Source organism: Dasypus novemcinctus, chromosome 7 (assembly GCF_030445035.2).
Source record: "Dasypus novemcinctus isolate mDasNov1 chromosome 7, mDasNov1.1.hap2, whole genome shotgun sequence".
NCBI lineage: Eukaryota > Metazoa > Chordata > Mammalia > Cingulata > Dasypodidae > Dasypus > Dasypus novemcinctus.
The window spans coordinates 98,064,869-98,090,791 of record NC_080679.1 but is presented as its reverse complement, the minus strand read 5'-3'; the positions used below and the strand labels follow the sequence as shown (position 1 = coordinate 98,090,791).

The 25,923-nt window shown below is 36.5% G+C and overlaps 1 protein-coding gene across 1 annotated transcript; it reads left to right on the top strand.

Moving 5' to 3' along the window:
• The first annotated feature begins 5,084 nt into the window (after positions 1-5,084).
• On the top strand, positions 5,085-20,378 carry TNFAIP6 (TNF alpha induced protein 6). Its single transcript, XM_004457113.5, has 6 exons — positions 5,085-5,298; positions 10,306-10,443; positions 11,787-11,948; positions 15,799-16,027; positions 16,693-16,733; positions 19,689-20,378. The coding sequence occupies exons 1-6, from the start codon at positions 5,205-5,207 to the stop codon at positions 19,856-19,858; spliced, it is 834 nt and encodes a 277-aa protein (XP_004457170.3). The 5' UTR covers positions 5,085-5,204; the 3' UTR covers positions 19,859-20,378.
• Positions 20,379-25,923: the final 5,545 nt, after the last annotated feature.

Here is a 25,923-nt window from a genome sequence, read left to right as displayed (position 1 = left end):
GGATGCCCTAACCACTGGGCCAAGTCCGCTTCCCATAAATTTTTTTTTAACGATGCCTAGTACTTCTCTCGTTAGTAATGCTTGTAACAGTGGTGAAAGATCTAGGAGTTATGCTTGCTTCCTCTCCCTCCTGCATCCCACCTGTAGAATTAAAAGAAAGATCAACGAGTGGATTCAAGCAGAACATAAAAGCAGAAAAGGAGATAGTAATGGCTGAAGAGAGGCTGTCCTAGATAACATAGAGAATTTCTTTGAAGAAAGGTTCACCCTACATGGCTGCTTATCCCAATACTTGATGGGCATGGCCATTGGTCCTGGTAGCAGCAGGTAGCTGCTATTCTTGCCAGCATTATCAGAAACTGATGATGCTAAGACCCAAAATCTTCCCCGTAGGGCCTCCCTTCACTGTGTCAGAGGATGTGGGAAGACAATGTGGCAGAGTGTTATATTTAACTAAACCCCTTTCAAATCCTTCCAAGTGAAGCATCAAGCCTCCTTGATAGCTTTCCAGATAAGAAATTGTAAACTCTTTGTGGGCAAGACCATGTTTTAATCATCCTGATAGTCCCATAAATACATAGTACATGGCATAATGCTTACCATAAACGATGCCCTCAGACAACATGTGTGAAAAAGTAAATATTTGTGTAAATTCTAAAATCAAGAGATAAATAGGATGTCCTAGAGAGTTATCCAAAAGTAACCATCTGTTCCATGTAAACTCAGCACAAGTTTATGAATTGTTACTTGGTTTTGATACCATTATGACTAATCTCTCTATCCTTGGAAATATTGTTAATCCTAACTCCCCACCCCCACCCCCATTTACTTGGTAAAATACAAAAAAAAAAACAAATTTTATTAGATGTATGTAAAATTTTAATATTCCATTCTAGTCATGATCTTTCTGTATTCTTTCACAGTCTTGTTACCACGTCAATATCTTTAAATATGTTATGAATCATATTTTTTTGTTTATTACACAAATGATATATGTTTATTGAAAAAAAATTTTTTAAATACAAATTAACAAAAAGAAGAAAATAGAAAATACCCATAACTTAACCACCGACAGATACTTGGCATTTGTAAGTATATCTTCCTGGAATTTCCTTTCACATATATTTACATATATCTTTTCTTTATCAAGATGGGCTCACTCTGCACTTAATGTTTCAGAACCTGCTTTTAAAAATATATTTAAAATGCAAATTTTAAATGAATAGATCTTAAATTTGTTTACAAATATAAATGTGCATGTTTCTTTGTGCCAACTTCATAGATAGGGAAGACAAGAGGTGGAAAGAGGGAGGCAGAAGTTTTCATGGCTTATCAGAGGTATAGGGAACAGTCTGATTAGAATGAATACATAATAGAAAGTACTGGAAAATAAATTAGAAGGGCAGATCAGAATAGAATAAATCATGCTACAGTAATGAATGATGTAAAATCTCAATGACTTAGGAAAACAAAGCTTTATCTTTTATTTATGCTACAAAACATCCAGGGATCATTCAGGGGTCCAGGCTATTGGAGCAGCCACCATCTCAAACATTTCACTCCTTGGTAGAGGGAAAAAAGTTCTGGAGCATGAGCAAACAAATGCACATCTCTAAAGTGACATACATAATTTCTGCTCACAACTCATTGGCCAAAAATAATCTCATGGCCCCACCAAACTGCAAGAGGGCCACAGAGTCCAGTGCCGCCGTGTTGCCAGAATATGGAGAGCTTTATGAATGACTACCTCACCATACAGCTATCAGAAGTCTAATGTCAGTTACAGATTGCTTTCTGACATCTTTCCCAGCTATTTCCCATTTTTCTGTTTAGGCTCCATCCTGCTCATTGGCCCTGCAAAAATTGGCAGTGTTCCACCTGAAAATTCTTAAGTATTTATTGAATAAACAGACAGAATGCCATAAATTTCATTTCTTTAAACTCCTTCTATGCCACGCATTAGAATTTCTCTCCGATTGTTTAAAATTATCCTCAAGGAGGAGGGGTATTTCCCTTTTTGCTTTATTCCCATCCTAGTCCATATGGAGCTCCTAGGATGGGTGGGGCATTCCGGTATTAAAATTTCACGTCTTTACTGGCAGTGTCCTTAATGATGTCCTCTCCGGACATATTTTGTAAGTCACTCAGCCCCACCCTTTTCTAATCTCTACCTCTTGTTTTTCTCTTTCCAAGATTACAGAATATACTTAAGAAATTATGTAATCTATGTTTTGATTTTCATACTGTGTGCCAAGGATTGCTTTTTTCCGTCAATGTCTTGTCATTAAATCCAGTCTTTTCTAAGTATAATCAAATATATGATTTTTTAGAGCCTGTTTCTCTTCCCTCCATTTCTTTCTCCCCTCTGTTTATAGCCCCCGACACTTCTCCCTTTTCACTCCAGGCCTGAGATTGAGCTTGCAAATGACTTTAAAGGTCCCCCCTCTTTCTCTGACAGATCTCTCTCTCCTGCTCTCTCTCTTTTTTTTTTTTTTTTTTAAATTGTTCAGTAGTGATCTTAAGCTTGTTCAGTGCAGCCCTGTCCCAATTCAGATGTGGGAATTCTCCCCACGTGCTTCTAGATAAATTACAGTGGTTGAGGCTTATGGGTATTGAAAAAGTAGTCTCTGCAAAAAGCACAGTCTTGCTGGGTTTTCAGCTGGTGATGATAGATACGTGCAAAAAGGAACCACTGTCCCACCTTTACCCACAGACTGAGAGATGGGTGTCATTTGTCTGTGAAAGCGGAATATTTGACTGATAAAGATTTCTGGCCCTTGGAAGGAACTTCTATTAGAGATTCTTCTCTCATCTCCTCACCAGACACTTCCTGGGCAGTATGTAAGGAGGAGGGGTTGGGCAGGGGACACTTTCTTAGAAAATTTCCAAGAAAATTTATAAGTAGTGTATCAGCCAGCCAAATGGGTGCTGATGCAAAATACCAGAAGCCTGCTGGCTTTTATAAAGGTTATTTATTTGGGGTAGGAGCTTACAGATACCAGGCCATAAAGCATAAGTTACTTCCCTCAACAAAGTCTATTTCCATGTGTTGGAGCAAGATGGCTGATGATGTCTGCCAGGGTTCAGGCTTCAGGCTTCCTGGGTTCCTCTCTTCCCAAGTCTTGCTTCTCTCTGAGCTCAGGACCTCTGTTTTCTCCACAAGGTCAGCTGTAGACTATGAGGCTCTCTAGGCTTTGCCTCTCTCCACAAGGTCAGCTGTAGACTACCAGGTGAACAACTCTGTCTCTGTCCCTGGTGTTCCTGCCATGTCTAAGGAGCCATCTGTATTCCTCTTTGTTCTTCTCCTGGCTCAGGTCCTCTCTTCCTGGGGCTTGCTTCTCTTTCCTCTGTGAGCTTACTTCCTGGGGCTCCAGCTCAATACTCCAGTGTCAAACTCCAAATCAAAACTCCAACATCAAAATGCCTCCACCTCTGTCCTTTGCCATGCCTTTTATCTGTGAGTCCCCACCCCTTGGTGGGTATAGATGCCCAGGTATAGATCAGATTACAAACATAATCCAGTATCTATTTTTGGAATTCATAACCATATGGAACTGCTACAGTCTGTAACCCCACACCTGCTTTTGCAAGGCCAGGGCAAGCCTGTTGCTGGTCAGTGCAAAGATGCCTAGGGTACTCAAGGCTAACTTCAGCCCAGAGTGTGTCCAGAAAGTTGGCTTCAAAGGACTCCAATATCAAAGGAGGGACAAAGAGAACATGAGAGAAATGAATACTATAAGGGGAGTGAGTGGGAAACAGTTTGGCAGCAAGAGTAGAGATGCTAATTAGAAAAGAATGGCTAATAAGAAAGTGTCCCAAAAGTTGCTCAAAAATGTCCATCAATCGACAACAGGAAATGCTACTTCCATCAGCGGTGTTTAGGAATATTACTAAGGACCCTACATAAAAGGAGAGGAAAATTTGGGATATTTGAAGTTGGTCACTTTACTACGGTTACTATGACCTATTATTTTGATTATCATCTTCAAAGTTGCTGTGAGTGGCTTGGGGGAACTAGGGGCATATTTTGCTAACTATACATACTGTCTACCCATATTTCTCCCAATGCTCTAAGGATGTGGGCCTGGGAAATTTGTGTTATAACAGGATACCCTAAAGCTGCTGGAAAGTCCGAAGGCTGTGAAACTGAAATACTTCTCGGGAAACTGATGTGAAGAGCTGCAACAGACTCCACCCCAGGACAAAAGCAGACAGAGCAGAAGGGAGACCTACGTCACTGGAGGGAGATTAGGATATACCAAACTGTGTACACTTTCTGTTTTAAATTTTCTATGCAGGCTTACCAATGTTTAGGGAAAACTAATAACTACCTAGGTCAAGTTAAAGGTTAGTGCTTAACCTCAAACCCCATAATTGACGACTGTAAATAAGATATTCAGGGTTTCTTTTTAAATTCCTCCTGAAGTTTGGTCTTTTTATTTTTAATGACTTTTTAAAAAAGATTTTATTTTATGTATTTCTCTCCCCCCCACCCCCATTGTTTGCTCTTGCTATCTAATCTCTGTGTCTGTTTGTTGTATGCTCTCTGTGTCTGCTCGTCTTCTTTTTAGGAGGCACCGGGAACCAAACCTAGGACGTCCCATGTGGGAGGGAGGCGCCCAATCACCTGCCACATCCATGCCCTGCTTGTTGTGTCTCTCATTATGTTTCCTCATTTGTGTCTCCTGTTGCGTCATCTTGTTGTGTCAGCCTGCTGTGCCTGCCCATTGCATCAGCTCGCTGTCTTGCTCGGCTTCTTGAGGAGTCACTGAGAACCTAACCTGGGACCTCCCATGTGGTAGGCAGGTGTCCAAAAGCTTGAGCCACACCTGCTTCCCAGTTTGGTCTTTTTTAACTACTGAAGAATCTGCATCAAATTACACACCCTTCCTAATAGAGAAGTGTTTGTAACAGAATATTTGAGACCCTTTCAGTGTGAGTAAATTATAAAATGTAGATGATCATTTTATGCCCTTAGTTTGGGTTGCCAATGCAAATGAGTCAGAGGATTTGCTTCAGACACTGAGTTAATTGTGTAACTCTACAGGGGAAAATGCCATTGGAGAATGCTTGCTGACCTCACAGTTGAAAAAAACTATTTAAAAGATGTGGAAACCAGATGTTTCAGGCACATTTTAGCTGCTGCTCTGAGAATTTATCCTGAGCAGCCTCTGACAGACTGCTATTTCCCTACAACCGACGATATGATCATCTTAATTTACTTGTTTGTCTTGCTGTGGGAAGAGACTCATGGATGGGGATTCAAGAATGGAATTCTTCATAACTCCATATGGCTTGGTAAGAAACTTCACTCGTGAGCTTTTTGTTGGAAATGTCCATTTTTTCAAACCATAAAGTGTATCAAAGTAGTATGTTTCTCTGTTCTGTTCAAGGCTGATGTTTTCTAAAGAAAATACGTAGGAAAGACTGTGATCTGAATGCATATAACATTTAAACAAAAGTGTTCCTGCTTTCTAAAATTTTAAAATAGCTTTTTAAAAGTGACTTACTTAGTTGAAAATAGTAGTTAATATTTGTATTCAATCTGAATGTGCATTTTAAATCTAAAGCAGAAGTGAGGGTGTGACGGGATGTAATCCTTTGTCAAAAAAATAAAACCACTAATATATTATCATGTTTTTATTTCAATGGATTTGCAATCAGATTTCAGAATCATAAAACAGGTAAAATAGACAAAAAATTTACAGTCATTGCTCCATATACTTTGACCTGTATTATATATTCCAAACACCTTTCAATCATTTTGACAAAACCAGATTATAGTATTGAAAAAATGAAAAAGCTTTGTATTGCTGAATGCATTCTTGCCACTTGCATTCCTTTTGACCGAGTTATTCATATAAATATTTTTCTAACCCTTTTGTTGAGACAAGGACAGTTTTTTGTTTTGTTTTGTTAAATGTAAATAATGACATAGGAACTGCAAAGATAAACAATAGGCCAAAAAAATAAAGAAAACCCAAAACATTTCTCATAGAACTCAAAACAATGCTTTAATTCTTATGATATATATTATTATTGCTTTATGTACATTATTTGTTTTATAGTAAAAAAATTTTTAATTGTGTGAGGAAATTGACAGATTTCTGCATAAAATACAGAATTAAAGAGAAAGCAAAAATTAATCTGATCTCGGTTGTATGCTTGCCAAGCAGCACTCAGTTATGGGAGATTTTTCCTTTCAGCATGTTCCTCTCTGGTAAGAACTGCAGCCAGGCGGATTTCATTAAAAAGTCAGATTTGTAATGCACAGCCTTGCCGCCTCTTTTTTTCAGTTTGAGCCAGCAAACTAGTTTTATGCTGAACGGTGTACTCTGTTTAGCCAAGATTCTGGAATTTACTACAGAAACGAGCAAACCTGTCTATTGTCATTACATATCAAATTTAGGAAATACATACTTGTTTGTCAGAAATGAAAAAAAAAAAAGTCATCAATTAAACCCATATAGATAAATTTTAAAATGCTATCAAACTCTCTAATGACCCAGTATAATTTGGAGCTCTTTTTTTTAAGAGATGTAGTATGTTACAAAAAAATATAATCCAAGACATTAGAAGTTCAACCCCAGGGATACTGAGGAACAAACCCAAATATTTGTTAGTAGTATGCTACAAATCTGGGGTTCAGAATAATTACAACTTGCTTCAATCTGGGACAAATTACTGGCCAGTCAGCCTAGCATAAATTATTTACATTTGGTTGGATCATTATAATATTAGAAACTATTTAGGGAGAGTGGAATTAGAAGACAGGAATTTGCTAGCAACTTCCTAGAGAAGTCTCTCTAGGTCTCAGTTCCCTCATGGGTAAAATGAGAGATCCCTAAAATTTATTTTATTTTATATTTGTAAGGAGGTACTAGGGATTGAACCTGGGACCTCATATGTGGGAAGCAGGCACTCAACCACTGAGCTGCTCCCACTCCCCACAAAAGTTTATTTTAACTCTAGTATCCTCTACTTCTTTAAAATAGTAATTTTTAAAAAATAAAAAATAAATAATGAAAACTTGGTTAAGCAGATTCACATTTTTAATGAACAAGTGAAAATATAATGACTACAAAAATTAATAAGAGATTATTTCTTCTAAAAGGTAAAACTTTAAAAATTAGGATTCATTGTACAAAGGCCCATTTTAACATTTTACAATTCTAAATTGAGGAATACTTTAAAATAAATGCTTTATTTAAAATTGTCAAGTATATGTATAAAGGATTCTCAACTTATTATAAAGGCAAGACATCTGAAAGTTTGGTGCTCTTTGAGGAACAATGCAGAATATTAATATTAATAAATTAAATAGAAAATTGTAACATAAAATTTTGCTATTTTAGTTGTTACCTTATTACTAGACAAGTATCAAAAGGTACCAAAAGTTTAAGGAGAATTACTGGGAAGAAAACAAAATTATTATTTTTTTTATCTTTTTCTCCCCCTACAAGCATCATATTTCAATTTTGGAGTAAAATATCAAGGAAATCTTAAAATGAGAAACCTTGGCATATAATAAAATAATTTCTACAAACATTTTTTTCAAATAAAGTTCTTTTAATATACATTCTTTGGGAATAGATACAGTTTATTTTGTTTTTTTAACAAATCAATTTTATTGGTGCATATTAATAAAGCATACAACCCATCCAAAATGTATAATCAACAGTATGTGGTATAATCACATAGTTGTATATTCATAACTTCAGTCATTGTTAGAGCATTTTCATTATTTTAACTATTTTTTGTCCATTTTTAAATTGGATTGTTTGTCTTTTTATTGTTGAACTGTAGCATTTCTTTATATAGTGTGGATATTAAACCTTTATTACCCTTATTGAATATGTGGTTTATAAACATTTTCTCCCATTGAGTAGGCTGTCTTTTTACTTTGATGATAAAGTCCTTTGATGCATAAAAGTTTTTAATTTTGATGAGGTCCCATTTATCTATTTTTTCTTTTATTGCTTGTACTTTGGGTGTAAAATCTAAGACACCATTGCCTAACAAGGTCCAAAAATGCTTCCCTATGTTTTCTTCGAGGAGTTTCATATTTCTAATTCTTATAATTAATCTTTGAAAATTTTGAAATGATTTTGTATATGGTGTGAAATAGGGGTACTCCTCCTTTCTTTTGCATGTAGGCGTTTCAGTTTTCCAAGCACAGTTTTTTTTAAAAAAATACAATCAATGGTACTTGGTATAATCACATACTTGTACATGTATAACTTCAATCATTATTAGAGCATTTTCATAATAATAATAAAAAAAAACAAGAAAATTCTCCACTCTCAATGTCTCTATGCTCCCCCTACTGTACATAGCTGCTATCTCAGACTGTTTTTTAATCCAATATATTACATACATATAATATATCATACAATATATTACATACACTATATTACAAAATATACTTAGTTCATAGTAGCACAATCATACACTATTTGTCCTTTTGTGTCTGGCTTGTTTCACTCAACCTAATGTCCTCCAGGTTCATCCATGTTGTTATATGCTTTAGGACTTCATTTTTTCTTACCGCTGCATAATATTCCATTTTGCGAATACACCACAATTTGTTTATCCACTATCAGTTGATGGACACCTGGGTTGTTTCCAACTTTTGGCAATCATGATCTGGCTTTTATTTATTTATTTAGCCGTCTTATTGAGCTATATTCACATACCATACAGTCTATCCAAAGTGTATAATCAATGGCTTTTAGTATAATCACTGTGTAGATACAGTTTTCATTTTGTTTTGTTTTGCTTTTAAGGAGGTACTGGGAATTGAGCCCAGGACCTTATACATGGGAAGTAGGCACTAAACCACTGAGCTATGACCACGCCCCATAGATACAGTTTTAACATTTCTAATAATTAACAACTTCTACTATACTATAAACATAAGTTAGTGCCTCTTTTCTCTATTAAAGGCTATAGTTTTTTATACTTCAAGATAAAGATACTTGTATTGACCACTAGTGTATGAGTTCCTTGAGGACAAGACTTAATCCACAGAGCCTAGTAAAATATTATGTGGTATTTTCTCAAAATAAACCAAATTGGAAACTAGTGAAACCTTAGTTAATGACGCTTTACCATATTATGAATGTTTGGACAATAGGTGACTTTCAAAGGGAAAAACAACTTGACTGGTTATGATTTGAGATACCTGGTGCCCTGTGACTCATGAGCATCAGATTGACTAACATCCTCTCACTGTGTAAGTGGTGGGCCTTTACCATGCAATGTATAAGGGCATGACCTTAGGGGGCTGAGAAACAGAAAAAATGCCAAGCACCAACTCCCATTGAGCAGTGGCAGTGTCAGCTTCAGCTTGGAGAGAATAATACTGCTGGATTCATGGCTGGCTGCATGCCAAGGAGAATGTGTTTTCATTGGAAATGGTATTAATGGTGGCTGATCGCACAGGCTGGGGAACAAAGACTCAACTCTAATCTGGAAGACCACATACAACTTTTAGAATTAACCATTAAGAGGTAATATTATTTTTGTCCTAGCAATATTTTCACACGATTTCTATGGCAAAATGCATTCCAAACTCAAAACAATCAATTTAAACAGCAACCTATTGGAAGGCAACTCATGTATGACTTAACACTGCCTACAATATGTTGGGAACAACACTGAATTAAAAAAGACAAACCAGATAAAGAACTTAGTTAAGTGTACCCAGTGATGTCTCTGCTGTGTTTGAACTTAGATTTCTTTTCTTTAATTCAGGGTTTGTTTACTTTGGATTCCTTCAAACCTTTCCTCAGTTTTTAAATTGTTTACTAAATTCTCAATTATACTGCATTAGTCATTTCTCTCAAATGGATATTTTGACTTATTTTTTTCCATTATTGTGAGTCTACATAATGGATTGATTTCCATTGGTTTCTTTTGTTTTCACCTGTTTTTTTTTTCTCCTATTGTTCACCCATCCAAGTTTTTATATGATTAAAACCAAAAGAAAGTAAAAACTTTATCACCTTTGGATAGCGTAGAAATACAATGTTGTGTTAAATTTTTCCTTTTGGGCTATCAGTTCAGAAACATAATTTAGCCTCAGGTTTCTGTCTGTGGTCCCAAATTCCCCTCAAATTCCCCTTATTCATTGTTTTTTCCAAATCTTTCTAACAATGAAAACTTAGCAACCCAAGGCAGTTGTTCCCGAAAACCCTTTGGCAACAATACTAACTGATGTAATCTTCCAGCTGAGGCCACAGAATTTCCCTTGTTCCATAAGAAGGAATAATAGTGAATTTATGACACTTTGTGATTTCACAGAACAAGCAGCAGGCGTATACCACAGAGAAGCACGGTCTGGCAAATACAAGCTCACCTATGCTGAAGCTAAGGCAGTGTGTGAATTTGAAGGTGGACAGCTCGCCACCTACAAGCAGGTAGAGGCAGCCAGAAAAATTGGTATGTGATTTGACAATGTTTTTTTTCACCCTTGGGGAAAAAAATTTCCACTTTCCTTTTGACCCCGCAGTAAGACTTCTTCCTAGCTCCTCCTGATATTTTTGTGAGCCCCTGTGACATCTCTGCTCTTAGGCATCTCCCATCTTCTCTGCCAGGGCTGGCGGAAAGTTCCCAGGATACTAGCAACTTATTTTGAGTCAAGACTCATTGTCAGGTAAAAGAAAATTAAAATAGAAGTCAAAAGAAAATTAAAACCTCCTTAAATTTCGATGCCATGCGAGTCATTTTTGATATTGTTCTTCCTCGATTTGACTTCTGATTACGGAGTTCCTTAGCTATTAAATGACACTACTATGTTGCCTTACAAGTTAATTTACTTGTTAAACTTGCAGGAGAAATATTGAGTTTGGTGGTTTAAAAAAATTTTAACACTAAGTGGGAGAATGCATTTGTACTTTCTGAGCAAAAGCTATGAGGAAAAAGATTATAAGATGGCAGAAGAAACCAGAAAGGTGATGGGGAGATACCTGGTGAAAACCCCAATAATTAAGTGTTACAATTTGCTTCTGTACATAATAATAGCCTGCTACCATTTTCTCCTGGGCTTTAGGAAAATCCAAAAAGTCACCGCTATTTAGAATTCTCTCCTCCACTGAGGAAACCCCTTTGCTGACAGGAAAATACTTGGCAAAGCTTATGCTATTATTATACATCATCCAAGACAAAAATAGAGGTGATGGCTGAAATGCCTGGAGTCACACAGCCTGCTGGGAAGCCTGCTCAGACTAGGCTGATGGTGGGACTCTGTGAAGCAGGAACTGGGCTGATGGATACCAAGGGCAGAGGTCCTAGATCACTATAAAATAGCTTCCGAAACTGACCAAGGAAAACAGGGCTAAGGCTTTGTTTGAAATTTGTTTTCTTACCTTCTTCACAGCTTTTAAAATATTAGCAATATCTTAACTGATCCTGAAACTGGTCCGTAAATTACCCTTTGAAAATATTTTTTTCAGAATGGATGTTAATTTTAGAAATTATTCAGCCATTCAGGCTCTTCATGAAAAGAAGCCAGCTCTGAACTTGGATTATTTTCACATCACAATGTCAGGATTTCTAGTCCTTCTGTGCCTTTTTTCCCCCCAACTAAGATATATTCTAGTAAAAGTGAAAAGTTATATTTTATATGTATACAATTTAAAAAAAAGAAAACACCTGTTTTCCCTTTTACATCAGTTGGATTTAGGAAATTGAGTAACTGTTGTTGAAAGGAGCCATTGTTGTTAAATGCCCTTTGCTCAGCTGAGTTTACTGCTTAAACCCATAACCCTTTCTTCCTCTTGCAGGATTTCATGTCTGTGCTGCGGGATGGATGGCCAAGGGCAGAGTTGGCTATCCTATTGTGAAGCCAGGACCCCACTGTGGATTTGGAAAAACCGGCATTATTGATTATGGAGTTCGTCTCAATAAAAGTGAAAGATGGGATGCCTATTGCTACAACCCTCACGGTTTGTTAAAAATAATTATAAGCTTTGCAAAAAATAGCTACACGCTAGCTACTAAAGAGGTTGTTAAAAAGAAATAGCTGCTTCTTCCAAAGATAATCATCAATCGTGACTACCATTCAGAGAGTGATTAAGCTGTGCCAGACATTGAGTTACGTTCCATCTTTACACTCTCACTCAACCCCCACAAGAACTCAAGGAGCTCATTTTTAGAAATCAGGAAACTGAGATTTAAAGAGGTTAAGTAATTTACCCAAAGTCAGCCAACAATTATCAGGCAGTTTTGATGAGGAATTTTGGTCTTCTCTGTCCCTGGGAAATTCCCAGCCACGAAGAGGGAGGGTGGGAAGGCTGTAAAATAGTTGTAGCTGATTCTCTTAAACAATGCAGTGATGTTACCAAATGCCAACTAATCAAAATGATCCTTTTGATAGAATGGCAAAAAGGAGACGAAATAAAATCTTTCCCTAATTTCTTCCTTTTATTCGTATTTTCTTCCATGGCTGCTTGCAGCTAGGAAATATTGAGGAGAAAAATTAACTCATTATAATTACTATAAAGAGTTAGTCTGTGTTCAGGCTTTTGGGGGAAAAAATGGACTAATTCTTGTGGATATATTTTCCCCAGGACAATATTATGAACTGTTGTCTTAGCAAGTTCTTCCCTTATTTATGATCATAAACATTCTCAGATGGTGTTCTATTTTATTTACTCTATTAAAAATTCCATAGCATAACCAGTCTGAAGTGCTGGTATATTATAGAATTTGTTATTTAATTATTTAACCATTGGAAAAGTTATTCATGTCTATATCTAAATTACATCTCAAACTAATGTGTACTCAAAGTAGAAACGAATTTTGCCCAGAGCTGTCATCTACTCCTACTTCATACAAAATGTGAATACTTAAAATGCATTTATATAGGACTGTAGCTTTTAAATCACTTTGACATATTTTAAGTTTAGTCCTCTATCTCATTGTTAGTAATACATGTATCTTCCTTTCCTTCTATCCATTCTTCCTCCTTTCCTTTTTCTTTAATATATCTTATACAGGCAAGTCTCTTTTTACTCTTGAGTAACTTCTTATTTTCAAACATATTCTCTGATTTTTCTTTCACTTGATAAACTTAGGATCTTTGAGCTCTTATTCAATCATTTTCATAGGTCAAAGTCTAGGGGAAATGCTACTGGAAGGATTCGCCTAGCATTTCATTGCCCTTTTATAAGAATGCCTTCATAAATCTTTATAAGCTACTTTCTTTTCTCCAAGAGGCAGAATACTTTTTACCCTGGGAGCATATTTACAAAATCCTGGGAGATTTGCCCTTGCCCAATTCTCTGTATGAGGTTTCCTTTTGGTTTAATGCTATGCTGGTTACTGAGATGTGGTAAACCTGCAGGAGATGGGGACTGCCTGAACTAGCATTAGGATAAAAACAGCTCAGTGGAAAATTAGTGGAATGAAAATATTGTAACAGAAAGGTACAGCAATCAATACTACTTAATCAATATTACCTAGTTCAAGCTAATTGAGGGAAGGAATATAGGGTCATTAATTAAGAAGTGTCTAGAAGTAAACTTGTGTATTTCAAGTTCTGAATGTATTGCATGATGTCGACTGACTTTATGTGTGAATATTTTTTAACCAATTATCAGTCCTCAGAGACCCACTCAGCTTTGTGAATCTGTCATTTTCTAAATAAGCAGTAGATGAGGCAGTAGCTATAAATGACAGAAAATATGGAGCTGAACGGGTATTGCTGAACAGGCAACCAAATTAGTTCAATATTTAAATTTTTTCCCTATTGATATATTCAAGAAAGATAAGAGGCTATGGGACAGAGCAAGACACTCTAAAATCTGGCACTGCTCATGTTTCTGTATACACAAACTACATATTACATAATATTTATGCAATAAGAATAGCTTACATTTGCATTCATCCTGAAGTTTGTCTTCTATATTCCATCTTCAAAACAGCCTGTGAGGTAGGTAATAGGAGGGGCATGCTTATTTTTATTTTACAAAGAAAAAAATGAGGCAGAGAAAGTGGTCCCGGCTCCGCCTAGATCTCTCTCTGGTCTTTCTTTCCTCCCTGCCTTTTCTAAGAGCCTTTTCTGTCTTGAGGAGAGAAGCTTCCTTAACTTCTGTGGCATTAAAGATTCTAATACCATTTTTTAACATAGCTATTTTAAAAGAGAATATTCTTAGGAAAAGTCTCTGAAAAATACCTGCAAATGAGTTGTTTGCAGATATTTTTAACCACCCCATGAGTTATTTTTCAATTTCCAGGTTCTACCTTGTTTCTAGACACTAGTCACTAGCCACTTACATGACGTGGAATTAAATTAGCTGGCTTTCCCTCTAGCTCTTATATGTAAACCACTGGCTCTGGCAAAATTTCCACCTACCCGCCAATGGCAGGCCATAAGACAAGACTGACATCTATAAAGCAATGAATGACTTGGAAAAAACAAACATGAATATCTCCACCAAATCCTGAAATATTAGGATTACAGTGTTAGTTTAAAAACTAGTCAAAGGGAGTACAGAATGATTATGTTATTCCTTTTTATTGGATTAAAATGAACTTCAAGGTCCCTGTGCTTCTGAAATTCTATAATTTTCCGAAGGGAATTTTTTAAAAAGATTTATTTATTTATTTATTTTCTCCCCTTCCCCTCCTCCTGCCCTGCTGTTTTTGCTGTGTGTGTTGTCTTCTCTTCTCATTTTCTCTCCTCTAGGATTCACTGGGATTCCATCCTGGAGACCTCTGATGGGAAGAGAGGTTTTCTGTCAGCTGTGCCACCAGTTTCTGGTTTCTGCTGTGCTTAACCTTGACTCTCCCCTTGTCTCTCTTTTGAGGCATCATCAGCTTGCTGCATAACTCACTTGTGTGGGGCCCTGGTTAACCACGTGGGCACTTGCACGGGCATTGGCTTGCCACGTGGGCATGCTTTCTTTTCTTCTTTTTCACCAGGAGGCCCCAGGGATTGAACCAGATTTCTCCCATATGGTAGGCGGAAGCTCTGTCAATTGAGCGACATTCGCTTCCCCCAAAGGGAATTTATGGGACTCATTTTTTCGAAGTGTTTGAGTCCCTTGAAGACAGTGGTAACATCACAGGACAAAATCCCTGCCACCTTCATTGAGCTGTTGGTAGCACGGATGGATACATTTGCCAAACTGCATAGAACTGTACATATAAGAGCTGCACATTATATGCCTTAAAAAAACAAAGAGAACATTTCTTGAGCGGTAACTACACTTGAGATGGTTATATAAGTGAATTGCCTTGCTCTTAGGAAACATATATGGCAGTATTGTGTTCAAGGAGCATGAGGTATACAACCAACACTCACGTGTTCAGAAAATGTGATTGACAGAGAGATAGATAAATAGAAAGAATAATATGGCAAACATGGCAAAATGTTAAAATTGGTATCTGCAGGGGTAGGGGAATGTTGGAGCTCTCTTTGGGGTTTGTATTATTTTTGTAATTGTCCTGCAAGTTTAAAAGTTCCAAAATAAAGTTAAAGAACAAAGAAAAATGCAAAAAGTGAACATGTAAACAGAAGCACAACTAATTAAATACTATTTTTCTTGCTATTTTATCTTTTTAAAAGTCATAGACACTCCGTGTTCATTTTAGAGAATTTAGAAACTATTGATGACAAGTACCTTTATTCTTTAGCTCTAAGTATACATAATGTAGTCTAGATGCTGTATACCTGGCTATTTCTTCAATGTTTCATAGAAAGCAATAAAAATAGATGGACACTAAGACGTAAATCTCATTTCAAAACAGGGATTTTTTCCCCCTAATTCTCTTTTTTACCTCTTATTTCAGCAAAGGAGTGTGGTGGTGTCTTTACAGATCCAAAGCGAATTTTTAAATCTCCAGGCTTTCCAAATGAGTATGATGATAACCAAATCTGCTACTGGCACATCAGGCTCAAGTATGGTCAGCGTATTCACCTGACTTTTTTGGATTTTGACCTTGAAGCTGACCCAGCTTGTTTGGCTGACTATGTTGAAATATATGACAGTTATGATGATATTCATGGCTTTGTGGGAAGGTAGGTATTGATTTCCCCATATAGGAAATTAAACAAACTTCCTGTATGCTGTATGATGTTTCTTTGATTTTCCCCCATGGTCTTTATGATACTGATTTTCCAGTATTTTACATTCCTCCAACATTCCCCACCCCTGGAATGAATGATTTTTGAAATGGCTAAAACCCTTACTTTTACATGAGTTCCTTTCAATTTATGATTCAGATAAAAATAGTCAAGTCCTTTTATGTCTATAAGACCCAACATATATTTTGCACATTCAAACAATACACCCTTGAAGACAAAATATTAAGCCTGTCAACCATATACCCATTAATCTTCATCTATGAAGAAAACTTTATGGAAACTAATCAGGAACAATTTTTAAATTTTTTCAACTCATTCAAATTATCTACTGCATAAATAATTTTGTAGCTTACACAAAGTAGAAATTGCCACATAACCTTCTAAAGAATTCATTAATATTATGAGGTTATTTCAAACAGCAAACTCTCTTCTCCCTTACAAATATAAGTAATAAAATAATAAAAAATTTAAAAACAATAGAAAAATAAGTCATTATTTAAGGGAAATAAAGCATTTTAATTATTGGTAAGGACCACTTGGAATAGCTGTTTACTATATTCATTCACATGACCTCTCTTTTTTCAAAAATTCCCTTTCAGGTATTGTGGAGATGAGCTTCCAGAAGACATCATTAGTACAGGTAATGAATGCTCTGTCTTGTGGAACAAATTATGATTTGTTTTCTCACAGTGCTCCTGGAAGTGAATGACCAGTGGTTATTATTGTTCACTTTCTAAAAAATTTTAAAGTTGAAAAGACCTGAGGCTAGATGAGGCTCCTTAGCTGTATAATACAAAGAAGTGTCTTGTTTATTTTTACATAAAGAAAGACTTACACACAATCCTTGCACTAAAAATGTGTAGTCTCTTGTTTTCACAGGACTTGTACTCAAACAAACTTGAGTCTGAAAATTCACAAATACTTCCGTAGCTTATGATTTCCATAAAATAAAGTTATAAAATGGCCAAAATTTTAACTGATAAATGACTAAAGTAATACATAAAGTTGTTAAAAATGCTTTCTGCCACTAAAAAAATAATTGTGTTATATTTACATTTTTTGTCTTGCTACATTTCCCAAAGAGTGCTCTGAGGAGCACAGTTCTGTGAAATATTTTAATGGGTGTTACAAAAGAAAAGGGAGTCTAAGGTCAAATAAATTTGGGAAACATTGGATTAAACAATGCTGGTTTCTTTTGGAAGACTTCCTGAGCTTTTAATATGCTAATTATGCACTGTAAATCTCAAAAGCCTAGATATAATAGACAAGCGTTTTGAAAACTTTTTTCCCCTTGCAAATTATTTTGTGGGACTTTGTTCCATGAAATATAGCTCAAGAAATGTCCTCTGTAGTGACAAATTTAACACAATAAGCAATATCACTCATTTATTTTAATTTAAAAGAAATTAAAAATTTTATTGTAACATATAACATAAAAGTTCCCATTTTTCAGCACTTTCAAGTATATAGTTCAGTGGTTTATTAGTTACATTCACGGTGTTAATACCATTTTTTAACTTACCACAAATTGTTATTTTTCTGGCTAAGAACATTCATTTTCTTGGATGTCTTCATTTTATTTTTATTTCTATCACCAGCACTAGCAGCTGGCCTTCTTATATGCTCTATTTTTCCTTCAAGTGATGAAATTATAATGCTTATGCAACTGAAATCAACAAAGCTACCTTGAGTTGCAATTTCTAAGAAGTTTAAGCATAGATCCTACTAGCTAAGTTACTACCACAACCCAGCTTTGCAGTGTACTCAGTTCCAGTTTATGCCTCAGTCATTATCGAAGGACACGGAACTTCCCTTTCAATCCTTGAATGATTAAGGCTTAAAACAAAAATTCATTATTGTTTCAATCTCCCTAGGAAGGGTAACCTGAATATTTTGTTTATGTTTTATTTTTGTCTTGAACATATTCTATGTTAAAAGAAAGTAGAAAGATGATCTTACAAGCTGTAGGTGGTAGTTGGGAAAGTGAATCCTTTTTTTTTTTTTTAAAGGCAAGAGAGGGGTGTCGAAAGGAAGCCTGAAAACTTGATATTCTTCTTGTTTTATCTAGAACACCCACAACTAATTCCAAGTGTAATCAGATCAGTGTTTTTCTTATACAACTGTAAAAAACTAAAATAAATAAAATAACTCAGATGATTTATTATTCCAAGAGAAACAAATCAACAAACAGAAAAGGATATAATTGATCACAAAAGCCAAAGATGTAGCAAAATAGCTGGAAGATGGTTGTTGCTGATTTTATTTTAATTCAGTGTTTCAATGAACTTTTTTTTAAACTTCTGCCTTTACATATTAACACTATTTTTTAAAAAATAGACTCGATTTCTAGAATTGCGATTTTAGGGTTACAGAGGATGTACCTTTTAAATGACAGATGCTGCCAATTACCACAAGCTCTAAATGACAATTTGGATTTTTTTTTTTTTTTGGACAATTTGGATTTTTAAAAATGTATTCATTAAGCAGTTTTATTGAGATATATTCAAATACCATATGATCTAGCCACAATTTACATTTTAACCAGTTGATCATTCAATGTAAAAGCAAAAGAAGTCTCATTGTTGGTCTAATTTGCACTTCTTTTTGGTGTGTTTTGAGCATCTTTTCATATGGTTATTGACCCTTTGCACTACTGTTAGTTGCCCTTACATATTCTTCTTTGGAGCTCTTTGTCTTTTCTTTTTGATTTCTAGCAGCTCTTTGTATATTAGGGATAATAACCCCCTATTTTCTCAATCTGTCCCTTTCCCTTTAACTTTGGTTTCTTTACCATGCAAAAATGTTTCCTCTTCTTCGTTTTTTAAATTTAGGCAAATCTTCCAAGTGTGAGTAAAGGGGATACATTCTAGAGCCAGTCTGACTCACTGCACTAACAAGGTGCTCTTAGGCAAGCTATTTAGGCTCTCTGTGTGCTCAGCCTCCCAGCTGTAAAATGAGAATTTTAATAGATCTCCCCCATAGTGTGTCTGTGGTGATTAAATTAGTTAACAGATGAAAAGCACTTAAAGCTGGGTTTGGCAAACATTAGCTTTCAAGATACGTAAGATTTTTGTTTTTTAAAATTTGAATCTGATTTGGGATCTTGATTAAGAAGACCTTTCTCTCCTGAATAAAGTAAAAATACTACATTTTTTGGTATATAATAAAGTTTTCCTTTTCATTTTTAGGACATTTTAATCTTTAATGCAAGTACAATATATTAACATATTCTGTGTAAAATAAGGATCTAATTTTATTTCTTACAAATGAAAAGCTTGTTACCCCGACATCATTTAGTAAATAACCCACTGATACTTCACAGTTTTGAACTGCCTGCCATTCTCCTGTAATTCTGCAGATACTCCTAGAAAGAGTTCCTATAGTGCAGAAGAGACAAAATTTTCTATAGGATAGGAAGTGCCATGAAAAATAAATAAATAAAGAGCCCCTGCCCTGCTGCACTCAGCAATGAAATCAGTTTCTACAGCCTGAGAACCCAGCTCTGAAATCCAGGAGTCTTGCTCATGAATTCCTATATTCTCCCATGAGAATGATGAATCTTTCAATTTCTTTGTTCTTTTGCCCCCTTCCTCAGGAAACGTCATGACCTTGAAGTTTCTAAGTGATGCTTCAGTGACGGCAGGAGGTTTTCAAATCAAATATGTTACCATCGATCCTGTATCCAAATCAAATCAAGGAAAAAACACAAGTACTACTACTACTGGAAATAAGAACTTTTTAGCTGGAAGATTTAGCCATTTGTAAAACAAAAAAGGAAATTCAGAATATACAGTGTTTGTATTTGAATCTTTTGCAACCCCTTTGATCTCACTTTTATATTATTATTATCAATTCTATTATTATTAACATTTATTTATTTTTTGAATGTGAAAGCAATATCTGATAATTTTGGAAAATACAGAAAACATTAAATGAGAAAAGAAAATCTCTCATAATCCCACTGCATAAAAATAACAATCATTAACATCTTTATATATTTTCTTAGTCATTTTTCTATTTGTGGTATATGTATATATGTATCTATATGTAATGGTATTTGAAATTTTGGAATCCTGCTCTATGTCAATTTTACATCATTTGTTTTTCTATCTTTACTTTAGAGCATAAGCATTTTCCTATATCATTTAGTATTTTACAAAAATATTTTGAGCAGCTGTATAATATTCCATGGTATGATTTTTCCATGCCTTATTTAAGCCTTTCTTTATTGTTGGATTTTAGGTTGTTTTCATTAATATTGCTGCAATAAACATTCTTGAACATACGTATTTGTGTTGCACTCTAATTATTTGGGATTGTTTCCTAGGAGTAAAATTACTGAATCAGATGTTAATTAAAATAGAATTTTCCTTTCTGAGAAACAAAAGTTACTTTTCATTATGGTTTGAATTTGCATTTCTTTATTAGTGAGTTTGACCTTAGGTTATCTATGTTTTGATCAACTTTATATCTTTTGTCAAGTGTTTTTCCCTTTCACTCACTTTTCTTCTACTATAATCTTTTCTTCTACTGATTTACAAGAAATCAATTTGTATTAGGTATATAATTCCATATATGTCATATAAATTTCAATTAAATTTTCAGGTTTTCCTTTTATTTGTATGCCTTTTTTTTTTTTACTGTACTAAAGGTTGAAATTTATTTGCTGTCATATTTATTGCTCTCTGCTGAGATCCCTCCTCTGGCTTTTATGTTTAAGACAAATACTCCAATTATAAGATTTGATAATTGTTCATCTACACTTTATTATTCTTGCTTTATGACTTTTTTTTTTTTAGGGGGGATAATTCACAGTTGTCACTATGTATATAAAGGACAATGATGACCATTCAATTAAAATCCACAAAAATTCATGTGCCAGGCACTATTCTAGGCACTTGAAAAACACAAATAAACCAAAATCACTAGACCTGAGGAGCTTACATTCTGATAAGGGGAGACAGACACTAATGAAACATGACAAATTAGTAAGCCTCATGTTAGAAATAGGTTAGAAGGTGTTGCATTTTAAATTCTAATGGAATTGAATGTAGAATAAAGAAAATTTTTAAAAAGACTAAGGACTGAACTTGGAAGAAGAAGAACCAGCAGAGAAGACTGAGAAGGAACTAAGGAATTGGGAGGAAAATCACTTGTCCTATAAGCCAAGTAGAAAACATTTCAGGGAGGAAAGAGTAATCAACTGTGTTAATTCTTCCAGGACCTCAGAGAAGATGAGTAGTGAGAATCATTGGGTTTAGTAACCTGAAGATCATTGGTGACTGACCCGGGTTATCTGTGGCTTGGAGCGGGCAAAGGCTGCCCTGCTGGAGTGTGTTGATAAGTGAACTAGAGAGGAATTAGAGGCAGTGAGTTTGGCTGTCAAGGAAATGGTAGCTGTCTGAGGAAATGGGTTGAAAGGTTTTCTTTTTTAAGATGGTCAATTTAATAGCACGTATTCTTCTGATCAGAATGAGTTTAAGAGAGAGAAGGGAAGCAGCCAGGGTTATTTCCTTGTAGCCACTACAGAAGCAGATGGCACACTCAAAAGAGGGAGGCTCAAGAGATTATTTACAAGAGCCATGACATGACCCCAGGAAAGCGTGTGCAGTGGAGTGCACCACAGGCCCTTAGGAACAACTTGGTGACTGGGAATATGGCTCCTTAATGAGCAATGTGATGCTAATCTGTGCTTCAATTTTCCTGAACATCAGAAGCAAGAGGAGATGCAGCAAGATCTTAGATGGACTGTGTATTCTGGTTCCTCTTGGAAGAATCTTCTGGGAAGAAGGGAAGGAGTCAGAAGGCCATTGGAGGCTCATAGCTTCCTAGATGTTAACTTCCAGAAAGGAGAGTGAGGATTAGAAGGGTCATCAGATTTTCCCTTTTCTTAACTCCCGGAGAAACAGGAATTTCTGAAGGCAATATCCTTAATAGAAATCCTCACCACACAATGGTCTTGACAATCTCCACGGCAGGCCTCCGAACAGGCGCCAGCTGCCCCATCTGCCAGGATTTCCTGAGAGACAGGCGATCCTTCATTGCGGCTACAACTTCTGTTGCTGCTGCATCACCCAATGCTGGGAAGATCTGCAGGACATCCTCCCCGTCCCATCTGCCTCCATCACCACCTTGACAGGGACTTCAAGAAGAACAGTCAATCATGTCACATGGCCGTTATTGTGAAGTAACTTCTCACCAGGAGGAGCAAGCAGAAAATGCAGGAATAGAAACCCCTGTGTGAGAAACATAATCAGATCCTAGCACAGTTCTGGGAGAAAGACCAGGATCTGAATGTGTCCACAGGGCAAGTTCTCCTGGGACCACCCAGATCACCATCTGATGCCCATGGAGCAAGCTGCAAAGTCACAGGAAGAGACTTGAAAGCTACATTGAACCCCTAGAGAAACAGGTTAAAGATGGTGAAAACAGTTAGAAATCCAAGAATCAAATCATTCAAATTGAGGATTAAGGTAGAAAATCAGAGAAAGAAATTGTCCTCTGATTTTGAACAACTTAAGAGTTTGTTGGGAAAAAGCAAGATATAATTGTTTCAAAGATAAGAAGGATGCTCAAAAAAAACTACAGGAAAACAAAGTAAAATTCTTAGAGCATATTTTCACACTAAAAAATTACTGAGTAAGCGAGCAGAAAAGGGTGTGCAGTCACAACTGGACTTGCTCATAGGTATTGAAAATGTCTACACAAAGTATGAAATACTAAACATTCCAGCAGTCTTTTCATGTGAATTATGGGAAAAAATGTATCCTTCCTCTTGAGGAGTATTTTAACCTACAGAAAATAATCAACATATTTAAGGTAAATTTGACACTAGATACTGGAACTGCTCACCCCAAACTCATCTCAAAAGATAGAAAGAGTGTGACATTAGGAAAGATGAACCCAATCTCACCTTACAATTTTGAGAACATTATCTCCATCTTTCCTGAGTTTTCAGGGATTTCTTTATGGCAAGCATTATACAGGTAGAAATAAAAGGCAGGGGAAACCAGCTATAGGTGTCTGTAAAGCAGGGGTTCTTAGCAAGGGGTACGTGAGTTTGAACTGAAATAAAACATTCTTGTGTGTTTGTGTGGGTGTGATATGTTTATTAAATAATACACAGTATAGTGTGGACCTAGTAAGGGGCCTGTGGTTTTCACCTGACTGGCAAGAGGGTCCATGGAACAAAGAAAGTTAAGAACCCCTGCTGTAAAGACTCTTTCCCCAGAAATGCTATCACGTTGCCATCCCCAAAAGATTGGTGCTGGTAAATCCAGCTCTGGTGTTACACCTGTATTCCTATGTATCCAATAAAAATCCAGGTGGATAGGCATTTTTCTGGACTATGAGTTGGGAGAGGTTTCATTTTATAATTTGGATAAAAGGTCTCTAATTAAAAAAAAAAGACAGAAGCAGGGTCAGAGAGATATGACATTATTGCCTTCGGAGATGGAGGCAGGGGTCACAAGCCAAGGGATTCAGGAAGCCTCTAAAAGCTGGACAAGGCAAGGAAACATTCTCTCCTAGAACCTCCAGAAGAAATGCTGCCCTGTCAACACATTGCTTTTAGCCAGTGAGACCAGTTTCAGACTTCTGGACTACAAAAATGTAAGATAATAAATTTATATTGTTTTAAGCTACTAAGTGTGCAGTGATTTTTTATGGCAGCCATGGGAAGCCAATGCACCTTTTAGTCAGTTTCATACAGATTTAGCCTTTGAGAAATTAAAGTACAATGCTAGATGGTGAGGAGAAAGTGGCCATGGTGGCTGCTGGGGGTTAGGGAGTAGAAGGAAGAGATGTGATGTGGGGGCATTTTCGGGGGTTGGAGTTGTCCTGGGTGGTGCTGCAGGGACAGTTACTGGACATTGTATGTCCTCCCATGGCCCACTGGGTGGACTGTGGGAGAGCGTGGGCTATGGTGTGGACCATTGACCATGAGGTGCAGTGGTGCTCAGAGATGTATTCACAAGGTGCAATGAATGTCTCATGATGATGGAGGAGGATGTTGTTACGGGGGGAGGAGTGGGATGAGGGGGGGTGGGGGGTATATGGGGACATCATATTTTTTAATGTAACATTAAAAAAATAAAGACAAAAAAAAAAAAAGTACGATGCTAGATAACAAAGCATAAGTGAGAAGCCGTAAATAGAAGATAGCTACTTTTCCAAACTCAGAGACATTAATTCAGGTAAGATTACTTAAGATTTTCATGATTTCCCACCTACATCTAGTACTTTTTCACTTCTGAGATTGTCAGTTTTATGTTTTGGCTTGGCTAGGCTATACTATCCCCTTATCCAATCAAAGGCTAATATTAGTTTTGAGGTGAAGATATTTTACAGATGTGATTAACATCTACAGTCAGTTGATTTTGTTAAGATTACTCTGAATAATCTAGGTGGGCCTGATGCAATATTGGAAGAATTTAGGAAGAGAACTGAGGTTTCAGGAGGAAGAAGCAATTCTATCTGTGAGCTGCAGGGTCATCTCCCACCTGAGAGTTTCCAGCATGCCCTTCCTAACAGCCTGCCCTACAGATTTCTGACTTGCTGCTTTATTTTGCAAAAGGCTGCCAAGGCAATATACCATAAATGTGTTGGCTTTTACAATGGGGATTTATTAATTTAAAAGTGTACACTTTCAACTCTGAGAAAAATGTCCAAATCCAGGCTTCATCAGGAGATGATATCTCCCCAAGGTGTGGCTGTAGGCAATCAGCTACCTGACAATGCACAATGGTGGCATCTGCCAATCTCTGTCTTCTCCTCCAGGGTCTGTTGCTTTTAGCTTCTAGCTGCTCCGTCTGTGGTTTTCTCTCAGCTTCTGTGGATTAAACTTGCAGTCCTGTTGATGTTAGATTCTGGCTCCAGGGCTGCTTCTCTCAGCTTCTAGGAGTTTTTTTCTGTTTGTATTGCTTTTTTCTCTGTATATTCATTCTGTTTATAAAGAACACCCTGACCTCTGCCTTACTGGAGTACTCTAATCAAATGGTCCATAACTGAATCGAATCTAATCAAAGGTTCACAATAAGTTCATACCCACAGGAATGGACCGATTTAAGAGCATAATTGGGAACAGATGTGGCTCAAGCAGTTGAACGACTTTCTCCCACATGGGAGGACCTGGGTGCCTCCTAAAGAGAAAACAGACAATGAGCATGCAATGAGCAAAAACAATGAGTGCAAAGAACAAGCAAAAACAACGAGCAAACTAGCAAAGGAACTATGCGGGGGGGCGGAGGGGGAGAAATAGAACATAATTTTTTGAAGTCCACAAAAGACTCAAACTACCACATTTGTACAGCCAGTCCCCATAATCATAAAAGGCAATTCCCTTGTACTCTCTTATATATATGTATACATATATTGCAGTCTGATATTATTAATGAATTCCAGAAATAGTTATTGGATTATGTTTGTAAACTGGTCTGTCGTTGGTATCACTTTTAATTGATTCAGTTATGATTAGGATTTTGATTGGGCCACATTAGTAGGGTGTTGAGTTCCCGCCCCTTGATGGATGGGGACTCACAGAGAAAAGACATGGCAAAGGACAGAGTTGTGAGTTTTGAGCTGGAGCCCAGGAAGTAAGCATGCAAAGGAGCAGAGAAGCCAAGCCCAGAGAGAATTAAGCTTAGTGAGAGAGACAGAACCTGTCACCTGCTAGTCTGCAGCTGGCCTTGTAGAGGAAACAGAGGAGCTGAGCCTGGGAAGAGAGAAACCCAGGAAGCCTGAACCCTGGCAGATGACGGCAGTTGTCTTGCTCCAACATGTGGCAAGACTTTGGTGAGGGAAATAACTTACACTTTATGGCCTGGTAACTG

Excerpts from the sequence above, each read along its gene's own strand:
- TNFAIP6 (XM_004457113.5), top strand. The coding sequence starts at position 5,205 with ATGATCATCTTAATTTACTTGTTTGTCTTGCTGTGGGAAGAGACTCAT. Across the intron at positions 5,299-10,305 it reads TCATAACTCCATATGGCTTG|AACAAGCAGCAGGCGTATAC; the intron begins GTAAGAAACTTC and ends GTGATTTCACAG. Across the intron at positions 16,734-19,688 it reads AGAAGACATCATTAGTACAG|GAAACGTCATGACCTTGAAG; the intron begins GTAATGAATGCT and ends CCCCTTCCTCAG.